General features: G+C 41.9%; 1 protein-coding gene across 2 annotated transcripts in view; it reads right to left on the bottom strand.

The window, feature by feature from the left end:
* Nucleotides 1–554: 554 nt before the first annotated feature.
* LOC132821188 (histone H4 transcription factor-like) overlaps nt 555–16,805 on the bottom strand; it is a 49,643-nt gene continuing 33,392 nt past the window's right edge. Inside the window, exons 8-11 of one of the 2 annotated variants that reach the window (XM_060833830.1) lie at nt 12,611–12,749; nt 10,699–10,823; nt 6,019–6,496; nt 555–5,549 (exon numbers count right to left, since the gene is read on the bottom strand). In XM_060833830.1, coding sequence (XP_060689813.1) covers nt 5,523–5,549; nt 6,019–6,496; nt 10,699–10,823; nt 12,611–12,749 — 769 coding nt within the window. In that variant the 3' untranslated portion in view covers nt 555–5,522. Of the gene's footprint in view, nt 5,550–5,934; nt 6,497–10,698; nt 10,824–12,610; nt 12,750–16,805 lie in introns of those variants that run through there. The other variant, XM_060833829.1, reaches the window with a different exon arrangement.

The following is a 16,805-nucleotide window of genomic DNA, read 5'->3' on the forward strand; positions in this document are numbered from 1 at the left end:
CTAGTTTTCTCTCTAATAATTTGGAGATTGAGATTACTTAGAAATATTCGAGGCAGCAGAGACAACATTCAGTGGACAGAAACTGGGAGAATGCAAAATTTCCTCTTAACCATCACATAAACATTTACATTGTCAACTATATACATGTGTGCAATATGCACAAATTATGATTTGCAAATAAATGTGCTTGTCTGTAAAGAAAATCATTTCAAAAACCCTCACAAGAAAGAAAGATACATAACATTTCTGATTTTGAATTAAAAATTTGTAACATTTTTATTTGCAGACTGTATACTGCTCTTATGGACACATTATGCGATTATTGGCAGTCTTCGTTCTTGCACTAATCTAAACTTATCTATGATTTTATTAGCTAATAGGAAAGTTAAGTGAACACCAGAAATAATCGTTTAGCATTTGTGCAGAGTGTAGAGTTTGCTAATATGGAAAGCTTTGTAAACATTTATAAGCAAGATATGGATAAAATGACAAATTAAACTCAAGGTATTCCAAAAACATTGCACAGTCATCAGAATTCATTTTAACTTCGCAATGTTGTGCAATTTGCACGTGAACCAGTATTAACTTCAGAGTCTGATTACACAAAGTACTGAAGACAAGCAGCTCACTACTCAAAGGCAGGATGTTTATTTCGAATAAGACTCTGGGATGCGTGAAAGTGGATGTGGAAAATGCTTCAGTAACATGGCTTGTCTAATCTGACAATATAATTGGCAACTCCATAAGCAATTCACAGTTTGTGAAGTAGTTCATAGGCACATGTACAGGAAGTACGGTAAGGCACTGCAGAATTTCAAGTCTTTTTTTTTCATTAAGTGGTCCACTGGGCACTTTAGAAACATAGTCTAATGGTATGATTAATAACCTTAGCAGACTGGGGCTGTGGCAAGGGTGGAACCATACAAGAGTTGAGTCGACTCCCAAATATTTGCAGTCTGAACTGTAAGTCATGAATGGTTAGTTAGAGTTGTACACTCTAGCCATTAAAGCTGAACTGCAGCTAGCAAGTATTCATGATCTGGCAGCAAAAACAAAGTAATTGCTCATAAGGACACAGATCTGATCCCGAATGTGATTCACTCAAAACTACAAAAATATATTTGAACTCTCAAGTTTGGCAGAAGGTCCATTTAACGAATGCAGTAAACGAATGCCTTTCTCTGGAACTGCTGGGTTTTAACCAAAGAAATCAAAGCCTCATCAAACTCAGTGCAAGTTTAGAGGGAGAGAAGAATGGGATTGGCCGATTACAAAATGAGAGAACTTATCACTTGACACTGAGAGATCACAATATAAACACCCACTGCTAGAATGTCCTATCCAATTCAAAACGCATATAAATTGCTCTTAACAGAGAAATCATAATGAACATGTAGTTCCAATTTAACAAAAATTCTTCTGCTTTACTGGGTGTGGCTCCACAAAACATGATTGGATGAGGCACAATATTGCCTATTCAATATTCAACAATACTTTTGTTTCTTATATAGCGAACCCTGAGTGCCCTTAAAGGATCAGGACTGTTTGTTTAAAGAGGCAGTGAGTAGACTGTGTACTTCTCAAAATTTATTTCTTAAGTCAAGGGTGTTGTTAGCAAGGTTGTGACTTATTGCCCATCCCTAAATTTCTTTAAGGAAAAGTGAGCTTAGTGTGTGCACAGCTGGTAAATTCCTCCACAGAACCTACAAGGTTTTAGTTGTGACTAAGAATTAGGCTTGTCTGTCAAGTAAATTAAACACTGATTTATCAAAACTTTTGTACACAGCAATAGCGTCTCTAGCTACAGAGACCTTGTTATAAACAGTTTAGATTGCAACCCCGAGTCAAACGTTATAACAAATAGCACAGTATTAAACATTTGTTATGCACACAAGTGATAACTTTACAAGTCTGCACTTGCAGGACTGCGTGGGAGTGTACCATTGAATGAGGCACACTATTGGGAAGGACCATAAAATACACCCACCTCAGTCAGTTCTAGGTGAATCATATTTATAACAGTGCAGTCACCAAACTGACTGAGCCCACTAATTGCAACAGACATCAACAAAATCACAATGAGGCCAGTATATAGACAAATGCCCCCATTCATAATTACAAAAATATACTGCAAGCCTCACATGCATACTGGAAGGTTCCATTAACCAGTAAAGCTCCACCATAGGGCTGGAAGCACCATAAACTGGTCACTGGTTACCAGTGGCAATCTTTTCAATGCCACCTATTTCATGCTGCCATTATAAACTGCTCATGTTTACAACATCAGACTCTAGTTTTACAATACTGGGTGTCTTCCGCTATTCAAGAGGACATAGTATTGAGATATTCCACCAAGTTCACAAAGGTATTGCTGCAGTTATCATCATAACACAGTTTACAATTTATTCCTTTGACAGGATGTCGTGTTAAAATAAAAGCATTCATAAGTCATTTTCACAGTTTAAAAATCTTCCATTTGATGAAAGATTTTACAGGCTCATTACTTATGAATTTTACAGAATTAAGTCAATAAAAGTTAATACAGAAGGCACCAGTGCATAATCAAGGCTGTAATCTGAACACAAAAGTAAGTAGCGATGTCGGAAACGGGTCTGTCACTTTGTTCAGGTTAAAAACTGGATAGCCCATTATTCTTCTCCAAAAAGCTATATTAAAATTCCTGAAATGAAAATCAAACGCTTCCTACCACACTGCCATTTTATTTCCAGTTACAATGTGGCAATGTTATTTAGCATGACTTCAACAAAATTGCACAGAACCCAAATTTCTACTTCCAATCAACAATCAAAGCTCCCTGTCAGGCTTTGGGAACTTGGCAACTTCCCTTGGAAACAAGTCCAGCCTTCATTTTTAAGGAGGAGTGAGCGGAATGAAAAAAGGAGCAGTTTCCAAGGGCTTCTGTATAAACTGTTGCATTATCAGGATAAAATGTTGCTGGTGGCATTATGCGTGGGAGACAAACAGCAGTTGTGGCATTTTGTTATTGTTCGGTTTCTGGAAGGTGCAAAGTGACTGAAGGGTTCTGCACTGCCACACTGATTGGAAAACTGGGGCTCAGCCACAAGTTAAATCCAGTATAGATGACATAAGTCTCACACCTTATCGGCCACACATGTCCTAGAAACATGGAGGAGCTAAAAAAGCAGGTTAAAACTGCAGTTCAACAAGCACAGTGGAACCTTCACGAGGCCCAAGTGAATTGACCAGGGTAATTCCCATTTAACGAGATTGAATAGTTTCCTGAGGCTCCAGTTATAGCAGTCCTGCAAAAGATGAGGCTACTTTGGCCCAAATATTTTCTTTAAAATGACTTTACTTTGAAATATGCAGAGTTCCTGGCATTTATTGCCCACCTCACTTTGTAAATAACTTGTTAGGCAGTACCAACAGGCAGTTAAGTGTCAAAGACATTCATTAGCTGTCCCTTGATTTTGAGGATGTCATCTACTCAGGATTGAGAGTTTCTGCAGTGAGTTTTCATGTGTTTGTATAGAGTGATTCTCAATCTGCAGATCTTTCAGTACATGGTGCAGGACATCCCAAGAGGCAGTGGGATACAGGGTGCACATTTGCTTCCATTTCTTTCTTTCTCTCCTTCTGCTCCACCTCATAATGAAGGCATTTGGGCACAAGGTTACATAAGGGACAAACTGTGGCTGTTTTAAATGGATGATAGCCAGCTCTCCCCATTTCTAAAGCTGCGCTTCAAGGATAGCTTCAGAATGTCTTTGTAACAATTTATTTGTTCTCTCTTTAGCACTGGACATAAGAATTAATTTCCTGGCAGTGAATCGAATTGATGTGGTGATTTGCCTGAATGCTTGTAGAGCCAGCTTCAAGGACACTAGCATTAATTCAACAGTTCCCCTAATTAAAAATGGATGACAGGGTGAGAGGCATTGTGTTGGAATGCAGGAGTGTGGTGACAGCCGCTTTGTACATGAGGATACTTGTTGACATGCAGAGGCTTTTATTGCCCAAAACAATTGCTGCTGGAGTTTTTTTTAAGAAGGCTGATCCAGTACAGCTGAGTTTTTGATCAGATTAATGGCATCCATTCAAGGCAGGTGCCACAAAGTTATGGAAAGTGTTCAACATATCCCAGAGTCTCTCCTTCAACATGTGTGGCATGTGGAATATTTGGTTGTCCAACTGTGAGTTGATGTTTTCACAACATTCAAGGACAGGCTAAGATTTTTGTATGATAAAGCGATCAAAGGTGGCTAGCAAATCTGCTGCAGTGTGGACAATTACACTGCAATCATCCGCAAAATGTAGGTCTACATATGTATTGATGTGGAACTGGAATCACACATACAGATCACAGAAGGGTTAAATGCCTATTTCCTTTACAGAAGGACAGTAATGAAACAGCCAGATCTCCCCATTCTCAATTAAACGTTTGGACTTACACATGGACAATGTTTCCAAAGCCTCAGTCACAACTTCACACTAATGGGCAGAAATCATCACCATCGACACGGTGATAAGCAAGGGTATATGGAGTTGAAGCAAGATTAAAAATTACACTGGTATCAGCCACTGTCTATTTATCTCTCATGCTGGGGTGGTTCTGTGCTATTGATGAAGGCAGTACTGTGATATAAATAAGGTATATTTCTAAACATTACAAAAAAACTACTTTATAACTGTTTTAAAGATAAGTCAACCTCAGATGACCCCACATGAAATCATTCAAAAGTTAAAAAAGTCCTAACAAAAAAAGTCATATTTGCTTTTTAGTAAAAAAAGGAAAAGGTGAGTGGATACAAAAGGAAAGCTTATTTTTAGATGATTAAATTGAGGAAATATCACAGGATAAGTTCATTACATATTGGAGAGAAACAAAGAGGGTTGCAAGAGAAGTGAGGGCACTATTTCAGAGATGGCTCAGTGATGAGTAGGCAGTCAGCCAGCCAAGTTCCTCTAAGGGATCAGAAGCTGAACCCTGAACTCATTTAGCAGTCTACTTAATTGTCATACAGTGCTTGGGACAACAGGTCTTAGACTAACATCTGACCTAATGTCAAGAGTGACATGTACGCCATCTGTGACTTCTCAATTAAAATTTGAAAAAAGTCAGAATAAAATATATCATTGAGCTACTCTGTGCAGCAGACACAAATCCATGCACACATCTGTGCTGGCTCTGTAGCTGAAAGAATAACATCTCAAGAGGGATCATAAAGGTTGTTAAATGGGATAAAGTAACCGTTAAAGAGAGGGAGCAACAGCTACAGCAGGTTGACAGGAAGACTGGCCAAGACACTGAACTTCATTTAAAATAATCAGGTGTATATCAGAATGATAATTCAGAATCCTCATATTTCCTTTTTTGGCTTGGCATTCATTGTTCTTCTGTGAAGAGTCTTGGGTAGTTTTTCTAAATCGAACATGTTCTATATAGGCGTTGGCTTTTGCTGGCTCCTTTGCTGGTAAGAAGGGCCCATATATCATCTGAACCTATCTTGTCATTCCCTCAATCTCAATACAATTGCAGATCAAGCTGTTCCCTCCTGCCAAGAACACTGGAAGACAATGGTTGACAATTAGTGAGAGACAGGTACAGTCAGGGGCCTCCTTACCCTTTTCCAACATGTTCAGGCATGGTGAATGTTCTGAATAATTTTTTTTTGTTTGTTTGTCTCTATCTCCACAGATGCTGCCAGACCTACCGAGTTTCACCAGCACTTTCTGTTTTTATTTTAGATTTCCTATATCCACAATCCTTTGCTTTTAAGCAAGAATAAGAAATTGATCTAGCATCCAGTTGATGGTTATCTAAAACATCTGAACATGCAGCAAGCTCTCAATACAGATAATATACAGACAGTAGGACCCTGTTAAGTTGTAACTCCAAATCCACCCCCACCCTCCCACATGACTAAGCTTTATTTATGGAACTACTGTTCAAAGAAGTTGTGGACCTTGGTTTCACCAATTTGCTACCAGCAACCCTGACTATCCAATTATCTGAATGCCAAGACCTCGCGCTACCTTCTCCAATGTTTCAACAGGGTCAAGAGAGGAGACAGCTTCATTCCTTTCAGGAGCAGTAGGATGCCCGGGTGCTGACTGGGATACATTATGAAGGCCAGAGTAGGTCGGAGAACCATTTCCAGAAACCTCTGAACACTGCTCAGCCCTTTTGGGAGGCTCTAGAGAGTTGCACTGCTCCAACTGTGGGGCCTTCTCTGAAGGCTTGGTTGGCAAGTTGGTTGCTTCTCGGTGCCCAGCACGCCTCAGCCGAGTGGCGATTGCGAGGTAGTCCTCTTCCTCCTTGCTGGCTTTGCCAGTGGTGGGCTTTGTAGAGAGGGCTTTGCGGCGGGATTCTGGTGCATATAAACACGCTTCTGTCACCTTCCTTCGGGGTCCACGCCTCTTCTCCAAGTCCTTAATGATCTGTTGAGTCAGCTCAACTGTTTCATAGCGCACCACATGTAGTTGCAAATATCCATCCGCATGCTCCTTGTATCTAGACAGTTAAAGCAAAATAAATCGTGTTGGATCCAGTTTCATCATCAGAACTAAAATATTTAATTTGAAAGGGAGACTGGGATGGGGAAAGGGAAGGGTGTGATTGAGTGGTACAATGGTGGAAGTACCGACCTTTCACCTCTGGACTGGGTTCAACTCAAGTGGCCCAAAAGTCTTGTGGCCAATGATGTTTCAATGAATGAGGCAGCTTTAATCCAGCATTGCATAAAACAGCATTCAACCGGCAAATCTCACTCAGAATGCTATTGGGAGACCAAATTACAGAACTGTTGCATTGCAGGAGGGGGCCATTTGGTAAAAACAACGACTGCAGATGCTAGAAACCAGATTCTGGATCAGTGGTGCTGGAAGAGCACAGAAGTTCAGACAACATCCAACGAGCAACAAAATCGACATTTCGGGGGCGCCACCTTGTGCTCCCGCAAGGAGGTTGAGCAATTCACCAACTTCACCAACACATTTCACCCTGACCTTAAATTTACTGGACCATCTCTGACACCTCCCTCCCCTTCCTGGACCTCTCCACCTCCATTAATGACTACCGACTTGACCCTGACATTTTTTACAAGCCCACCGACTCCCACAGCTACCTGGATTACACCTCTTCCCACTCTATCTCTTGCAAAAATGCCATCCCGTATTCCCAATTCCTCCGCCTCCACCATATCTGCTCCCAGGAGAACCAGTTCCACCATAGAACACACCAGATGGCCTCCTTCTTTAGAGACCACAATCTCCCTTCCCACGTGGTTAAAGATGCCATCCAACGCGTCTCGTCCACATCCCGCACCTCCGCCCTCAGACCCCACCCCTCCAACCGTAACAAGGACAGAACGCCCCTGGTGCTCACCTTCCACCCTACAAACCTTCGCATAAACCAAATCATCTGCCGACATTTCCGCCACCTCCAAAAAGACCCCACCACCAGGAATATATTTCCCTCCCCACCCCTTTCCGCCTTCCGCAAAGACCGTTTCCTCCGTGACTACCTGGTCAGGTCCACGCCCCTCTACAACCCACCCTCCCATCCTGGCAATTTCCCCTGCCACCGCAGGAACTGTAAAACCTGTGCCCACACCTCCTCCCTCACCTCTATCCAAAGCCCTAAAGGAGCCTTCCACATCCAAGGTTCTACCTGCACATCCACTAACATCATTTATTGTATCCGTTGCTCCCGATGCGGTCTCCTCTACATTGGGGAGACTGGGCGCCTCCTAGCAGAGCGCTTTAGGGAACATCTCTGGGACACCCGCACCAATCAACCACACCGCCCCGTGGCCCAACATTTCAACTCCCCCTCCCACTCTGCCGAGGACATGGAGGTCCTGGGCCTCCTTCACCGCCGCTCCCTCACCACCAGACGCCTGGAGGAAGAACGCTTCATCTTCTGCCTCGGAACACTTCAACCCCAGGGCATCAATGTGGACTTCAACAGTTTTCTCATTTCCCCTTCCCCCACCTTGCCCGAGTTCCAAACTTCTAGCTCAGCACTGTCTCCATGACTTGTCCAACTTGCCCAGCTCCTTTTCCACCTATCCACTCCACCCTCTCCTCCCTGACCTATCACCTTCATCCCCTCCCCCACTCACCCATTGTACTCTATGCTACCCTCTGCCCACCCCCACCCTCCCCTAGCTCATCTCTCCATGCATCCGGCTCACTGCCTTTATTCCTGATGAAGGGCTTTTGCCTGAAATGTAGATTTCGCTGCTCGTTGGATGCTGCCTAAACTGCTGTGCTCTTCCAGCACCACTGATCCAGAAGGGGGCCATTTGGCCCATCGTGCCTGCACTGGCTCTTTAAATGAGCATCACTACCTCACGTCAATATCCTGCTTTTTCCTCTTACCCTGACACACTATTTCTTTCCAAATGAACACCCAATTCCCTCTTGCATGCCTCAAGTGAACTTGCTTCCATCACACCTCCAGGCCATGAATTCCATACCCAAGCTACTCATTGTGTGAAGAAGTTTTGCACATTTCACCCTTGGTTTTCTTTTTGCAGATCACTTTAAATCTATGCCCTCTTGTTCCTTTTATGAGCGGGAACGGCTTCTTTTTAACTGCCCTTTCCCGCCTGCTCACAATTTTGAAAACCTCAATTAGTTCTCCACTTAGCCTTCCACTTCCCAAGGACAACAGCCCCAAATTCTTCAATCAATCCTCATAACTAAAGTTCTTTCTCCCTAGAACCATTCTTGTAAATTGCTCCTGCAGTCTGTCCAATGCGTTTCAATCCTTCCAATAAGGAGGCACCCAGAACTGCAAACAGTTCTCCAATTGAAGTCCACCATATGCTTTATACAAATTCAACATCATCTCCTTGCTCTTGTACACTATGATCCTATTAATAAAGCCGAGGATACTCTATATTTTATTTAATGCTGTCTCGGTATGTCCAACTACTTTCAATATCTATGCACATATACCCTCCGATCTCTATGCTCCTGTATCCCCTCCACCTTTAGAATTGTACCCCTATTTTGAATTGTCTTCAACATTCTTTATACTAAAATGCATCACGTCTCATTTCCATACATTGAAACTCATCAGTCACCCATCTGCCCATTCTCCCAATTTATCTTTGTACTTCTGGAGCTCTATATTGCTCTCCTCACAACTTACAATTCTTCCAAGTTTGAGTCACCTGCAATCTTTGAAATTGTCTCTTGTGCACAATGGAACAAAATGGAACAGCACTAACATTCTTCACTTTATTGGAACACAAAGTTCAAAGGGGAAATCCAAAGTGTGGGAAAAAAATGAAGTTCTTGCCCTGCTATGTCCACCTGAAACTGGACAGAAGTTGACCATCTCATTCACAAGGAAACTTGAACAAAAAAATTTTATCCATTCAGATCTGAATCAGGTAACAGAAGTGAAAGTTCATGGTCTAAACCATAGCACCACCCAAGCAACAATGTGAGAGACTTTTTTTTCATTTCTTTATGTAGGAGACTAGTCAAATTGAGAAGTTAAGCTTGTTTCATTTCAATCATTTACTGCAGCTGTACAGACAGGTGTAAAGCGAGTCTCCCACTGTTCTGCCCCAACATGTGCTGGCCTATTAAATTACACAAATAAAAAGCATTAACACTGTGACTTCCTGCCAGATAAGACATTAGCAAACAAGTTTTAGGTGGTCAGCAGTTGATAGGATTAAGAGGCCTCTACTGTGACAAGTTTATAATCCTGAAGACAGTTTTTTTCTGCAAGCTGAAGTGATGTGGTTATACAAGAAGGCAACAGAAATCCTGCTTATATCTGGCAATGCTCAATGAAGAATTACTGTGACTGTCTATAGGCCACCCATCACTTGAATTCCCTTAACACTGCTTCACATATTGTTTTTAGATAATTCCCCATTTGCCATCCTGTATCATTGTTTATACAATTGGATTTCAGTTTCTCACTTCTGTAACTGGATCCCCTCTACATTCAGAGCATAAATGTTCCATGTCAACTGGATATGACTTGACCAAAGGATTAACTAAAGCTGACTGAAGGGCCTACTTTATCTTTATTTAAGGTAGGGATCTCATACTTCTTTTAAACTGCTCCAACATGTGCTGGCCTATCAAATTACACAAATAAAAAGCATTAACACTGTGACTTCCTGCCAGATAAGACATTAGCAAACAAGTTTTAGGTGGTCAGTAGTTGATGGCCCCATCTATTTTTCAAAGAAGCACTGCAAAAAGAATGATGTGGCTTGCTGCTGACAGCTGTCCTGACTCTGAATTGGAAGGCTCCAATCCCACTACATACAGGTTCATATTATGCGTGGCATCAGCATTTTACTAGACTCAATGCTAGGCCTGTAAGTAATTTAAATTTATCTGGGATGTTGAAAGTGGAAGGACAAGTTACGGAGGGACCAGGCTTAAAGGGGTTAAAGTTCAAAACCAGAGATAAGAACCTTCATCAGAATATCCAACCAAAGATTAAATCTAACTTTCCTCTTGCAGATGATATCCATCCGCTGTGAACGTACACATGTATATATACAAAGACTGCATTCTAGCAGTGACTCTTTTTGAATGACTGTGGGTGTAAGAGGAAACAAACATTTTAGTTCTGCATCCAAAGGTGAAATACAGTTCACTGGAATAAATAGCATCAGCTACAGTTGGTTTAAGGCAACACCCTTTGGCTCTGGGCAAATGATATTATCCTACCTGAATCGTGCATGCCCAGAAGGCCACTTCAGCTGGTGCATCTTGCGTAGGTGCATCGTTAATGTGTAGGCCCAAGAAAAACACTTGGCACAAATGTGGCACTTATATCGAGGTTTTGTTTCTCCCTGAATAAGACAGAAATATCAGTGACCCATTGCTCTGTTAACTTGAAAATGTTTTGAAAAGGTTAATTGTTTTCTTTACAAAATTTCCTCCGAAGAGTTATTCTTCCATAATATGGTAACCAGGCAATAGGGAAGAACTAATCTGAAAAATCCATTTATTATCCAGTAGTTACAGATGATGTTTCTAAACTCACCAACACAATCTGTCCAGTTGCTCGTAAGTAGCAATATCAAAAGATGCTATAATTCTGTCCATAGGTTTGACATGATGTCAAGTGCATACAAATCTCCAGAACAGGAACCAATTAAAATTCAAAGATAAAACAAAAATGACAATAGTCATAATGCACATGAGATTGGCAGTTTACCTACTAAATCCATGCCAACTTCTGCGCACAATCTACTTAGTCCCCTAGCTCTCCAGGTTTATTTCCATCAAGTGTCCATCCTTTTAAAATCGACTCCACATCTATCTACTACCCTCATCGGCAGCCAGTTTCAGGTCGTTATCATTCACTGCATAAAATGCACCTTCTTCATGTTGCCTTGAAATAGTCTGACCAAAACATTAAATTCACGTCCCCATGTCCTTTGGTCTCTTGGTGGCCTGTGGTGATCTCTCAACCCGGTGCAAAGGTATCTTGGCTTGCGAGTGGGTCCTGCCCAGGCATGTTCTGGAGGCAACAGAAGATCAGGGAGATGCTAGCTTCAGCAAGCGATGGCATCGCAGCCCAATGCAAGAACAGCGAGTGGTGAGGGAGAACCCCTGGTATCTCTGACAGCATCAAGAACAGGTAGTTGAGGTCTCCTGGAGATTGAGCTAAGCAGAGGACTCATCAAAGACTGTTGAACTTTTAACCTTTACTCCTTTATTTTTCTAGTTTATACAAGAAGGACTTAATGTTAACTATATTTCTTTATTTTTCTACATATTCTATTAAGGTAATGCTTAACCTTTTTAAATTTTGTTTCTTCAACAACTGTTTATCAAAGCTTTTTGTACATAGCTACCTTTGTAAGGTGGTACTGTGTGCTAACATTATATACTTTTCACTGTACTCCTGTGCTTGAGTACATATAACAATAAAATATAAATCTAATGTGAATAACATTGCTTTATCTATTTTATCCAAAACCTGTCAAAATGTTTAACACTGCTATCGAATCTTGTCTTTCTCAATTTAACCTGTCCACAGGCAAAGATTTATGCCAATAAACCCCAGCTTTTTCTATCCCCACACTCTTTAAAACTGTTCCAGTAAGTCTATCTTTCATCCCTCTATCTCTTCTGTTAAATTGCATCACTTCACAATTCTCTCTTATATTAAGTTCCACCTGCCACTTGTTGGTAATATTGTTAACTTTTTAATGTGCTGTTGCAGTTGACTGATTTCATCCTCACTGTTTGCCACATAGTTAAGCTTGGGAGAAAGTGAGGCCTGCAGATGCTGGAGGTCAGAGTCGAAAAGTGCGGCGCTGGAAAAGCACAGCAGGTCAGGCAGCATCCGAAGAGCAGGAGAATTGACTGCCTCCTCCACCGCCAAATTCAAGCCATCCAACGCCTGGAGGAAGAACACCTCATCTTGGTACCATCCAACCACATGGCATCAACGCAGACTTCACCAGTTTCCTCATCCCTCCCCCCACCTCAACTGTAAAGGAAAAGCTAAGATGAAGGAAACAGCTCCATGCCACTGACCTGAAGTGAGTTCAAATTATGGTCTCTGAGATAAAAGCATATGAAATCCCATAGCACTGCACAGATCAGCTGTCACTTGGTCACCTACCTCATGTATTCTCCTGTAGTGCTGTTTCAGGGTTTGTACACTGCGGGCACTGAAGTTACACCCATCTGAGCTGCAGCGGTACGTAGGTTCATCATTATGTGTTTCGATGTGCTTCCGCAAATCATACAAATTCTTAAAACTGTAAGTGAAGGGCAAAAAGAAAAGAAGGAACTCTTAAACAAGAGAACTTTAAGAAATGACCATTAGGGTCAGCAAGCTGCTCAGGATGGCTGGTTTGCATCAAAAAGTGATGTCAAGTGTGCACATTCAATTACCAGGTTACCAAGAAGGACTTTTCTTCTCAAACTCTCTTCTTGTCTGAGGCATGGTGACCTTCAGGTTAACCATCACTAATCATCTCTCTCTCTCTAATGAGAAAGTAGTCCTATAGTCTGGTAGGACTATGGTGACTTTACCCTTTTAACCTGACCATCTCTAACCTCACCCATGAAATCATATGATCTGACATTTCAAACTAGAAACCTGAAAATCAGCGACTTTTATTTTCTGTTTGTTCATGGGATATGATCCTCACTGGCAATGCCAGCACTTATAGCCAAACCCTAACTATACATCAAATGGTGACAGTAAGCCACATTCTTGAACCATTGTTGTCCATTCCATGCTATGCGAGTACAACCCACAGTTCAGTTAGGCAGCTCCACAGCACGTGGCATTTAGATAGCTCTGATACTTTCAGTTTTGTACGGTGTCAGTTAATTAGTTCAAACATACACGAAAGAAAACATAAGCCTGGTCACCTCCACAAAATCTAGGAGTGTGATAATATCACAAAATGCAAAGATGAGATGAAGAGAAATTTCTTCACTTAGAGGTTAGAGAACCTGTGGATTTCTTTACTACGGAAGTTTGTGAAGGTTAAGTCACTGAACATATTTAGGAAAGAAATAGATCTATAGAAGTTAAAGGTATCAAGTGGTTAAGCAGGAAGCAGAAAAATGGTATTGACACAGAGGATCAGCCATGATCATGTTGAATGGCAGAGTGGGCTGAATGAGCCAAATGGCCTATTCTTGTGAGGAAAAGAACCTGAAATAACTGCAGAAGCTGTAAATCAGAAACAAAAATACAAGTTGCTGAAACAGACCCTGTTCTGAGGAAGGGTCACTTGATCTGAAATGTAAACTCTGATATGAGCGGGCGGCATGGTGGCACAGTGGTTAGCACTGTTGCCTCACAGTGCCGGAGACCCGGGTTCAATTCCCGACTCAGGCGACTGACTGTGTGGAGTTTGCACATTCTCCCCGTGTCTGCGTGGGTTTCCTCCGGGTGCTCCGGTTTCCTCCCACAGTCCAAAGATGTGCAGGTTAGGTGAATTGGCCAGGATAAATTGCCCATAGTGTTAGGTAAAGGGGTAAATGTAGGGGTATGGGTGGATTGCGCTTCGGCGGGTCGGTGTGGACTTGTTGGGCTGAAGGGCCTGTTTCCACACTGTAAGTAATCTAATCTAATCTCTCCACATATGCTGCCAGACCTGCTGAGTTTTTCCAGCAATTTCTTCTTTTATTTCAGGCCTACTCTTGCTTCTGTCTCCTATGTTTCTAAAATGTTTATGTTAACATGTCAGTTAAGATGAAAGAAGATTTCTTTTGGAAGCTGTTGCCCTGCCTCAAAACAAACACAACGATTACCTCATCAAATCATGATCCTGATCTGTTCCCACGGTTCTCTGATCTTAATGAATAAGTCATAACTAAACCACGTTCCATCCTTGCGTAATCCACTTGGTCGAGGGAATTGCTTGCTATATGAATTCACATTAAGGGGATCAATGAAAACATGAAACAAAATTAAATGGAGCGGAGAAACACACAAATTTCTGTGGCTTCGGGCAACTTCATATTCCGTTAAACATCCTAATGCAGTGCAACAATCTAATTTTCTATGCCTTGCTGATACATCCTGCTATCGTCTCAAACAAGCCACAGCTTGCTAAACTGCACGTACTTCATCAATGCATGTAAACTCATCAAATTTAATAGACTCTCTCTCAATTGTACCAGGATTACAATGTAGACCTGACTGTGGACAGCTCAAATCAGATAAAGGTACAGGACTACTCCCTGCCTGTGTTCACTACCACAGCAATGAGCAACTAGGCCTGGACAATTTTCAGTCAGTCAAAGTGATATTAATGAAATACATAGTCCAGGGGCTTTTGAGTCATAGAAATCAGGCATAGAAGTGCTAAGGTTTTGCTTCTATCTGTGTCAGCCTGCCTGATCTGACACAAGGAAGTATGAATATACTATCACTGTCGCAATATCAAAGGGATGAACAGTAGAAAAAACAGGCACAAATTCAGCCTGGTGGCAGATAAAGAAGCATGTTTAAAAGGATTTACGCAGGGGGTCTTGGGCACCACTCAGGGACACAATACCATGTTTAAAGATTTGGATAAATGAATGGGAGATTAGGGATGGCCAGTAGTTTGGAAGGACAGAAGGGTCAAGGCTGAGTTTGCAAAGCAGGTGATGATGAGCAATCTTTGAGAAAGAAGGACCAAGTAGCTGAGGAGAGCGATTTTACAATGTTAGTTAAGATGGGGATGCCAAGGAGTGAAATTTTTGTACTAAACACTTACGAGGGACTGGATCAAAGGAATGGGGAGCTGAATCTTTAGTCCAGCCTACAGCCCAGAAGTTTGAATGGCCAGCATGGTCCGAGGTTGCTAACCAGGTTAGAGGAGTCTCAGCCATTTGGAGGAGCCCAGCACAGTAGGGAGAAATCAATGTCCTTCTCTACCAGCATCTTCTCTCCAGTACCTTATATTCATTCCCTCTCTGCTACTGCACACATCACTCACCAAGGGTTTACCACTCTCACTAATGTATGCAACATCTTCTCCACCCGACCTCACTGACACCAACCTAAAACATCATTAACCTTGCATACCATCTGTGCAGTCTACTCAATTGCTTAGGAAACCTTCCCATCTGCACCAACTCTAATAGATATGCCATCCACTTTCAGCTTTTTAATACTTGCCCCTCTCTCTCATTCCAGGATCAGTACAGCACACAAGGGAGAAAGTGTCAAGATAGGTGACATACTGCCCATCAATCTACTCCTCTGTGAGCAGAGGATTGTAACTCTGAGCTCCTGGAAAAGTCTTGGACTGGTATTGGAGGCTGCCCTTGACTTAGTGAGCCAGAAACTCGTGAGCAAATGCTAATCCCCTTGACGAGACTGAAGCCTGTTGACAACCATAATAAGCTTCCTGGCTTTGTTTCTACATTAAATGGGGCGGCAAGACAAGAGTATTATGAGTCTGATATCTCTGGCTAAGGAAGCAATATGCAAAAAAGTTAGCAAGCGAAGAATGCTGGAAACATCCAGATAGGTGCAGAATGAGTGAGTGCTACGTCAGTGAGCAAAGAGCGAAGGGATGTAGCCTAGTCCAGTCCATGAGCACCAGGTGATTTTGTATTATGATATTGACTGATACAATCTGAGGCACAGTACTGAAATGCAAAAGCTTCTTATGGGAAGCCTGTTTATATGCTCTGAGGGCTCATAGAAACTGATGCATATTGGATGCCAATGTTCATGGATATGTGGACAGGGTAGCAGGGGCCCATGGAGCTTGCCTGAGATGCTGATACCAGATATAAAACAGGAATGACTTATGGAGTAAGTGATGAGTTGAAGCTGCTATGCTCTGTTTACATATCGAATTTTCCTAACAGCTAATTTGCATATTGAATTTGGTACATTAGAAACTCGTGTTTGGCTGTTAATAAGAGGCTGAACAAATAATTTTGAGGGTCAACTTGGAATTCACCACTGCCTAGTGAGAATCTCAATACATCACTTCAGTAAAGCACACAAACTGCACTGAAATGATCCCAACGTTGAGTTGTGGAGGGGTATTTCTCTGACTACAGGTTTGTGACCAGTAGTGTTCCAAAAGGATCAGTGCTGGGACCTCTGTTGTTGATTTGGATGAAAATGCAACTGCTCTGATCAGTCAGCTTGCAGATGACACAAAAATTGGTAGAGTTATTAAAGGATACATCAGGATATATCAGTTGGAAAGTTGGGGAAAGTTGGCTGATGGAGTTTAATCTGGACAAGTGAGAGTGACATATTTTGGGAGGTCAAATGCAAGAGGAAAATGTACAGTAAATGGTAGGAGTTTGGGTTACAAGTCCATACCTTCTTGAAAGTGGCA

The sequence above is a fragment of the Hemiscyllium ocellatum genome, chromosome 12 (assembly GCF_020745735.1).
Source record: "Hemiscyllium ocellatum isolate sHemOce1 chromosome 12, sHemOce1.pat.X.cur, whole genome shotgun sequence".
Taxonomy (NCBI): domain Eukaryota; kingdom Metazoa; phylum Chordata; class Chondrichthyes; order Orectolobiformes; family Hemiscylliidae; genus Hemiscyllium; species Hemiscyllium ocellatum.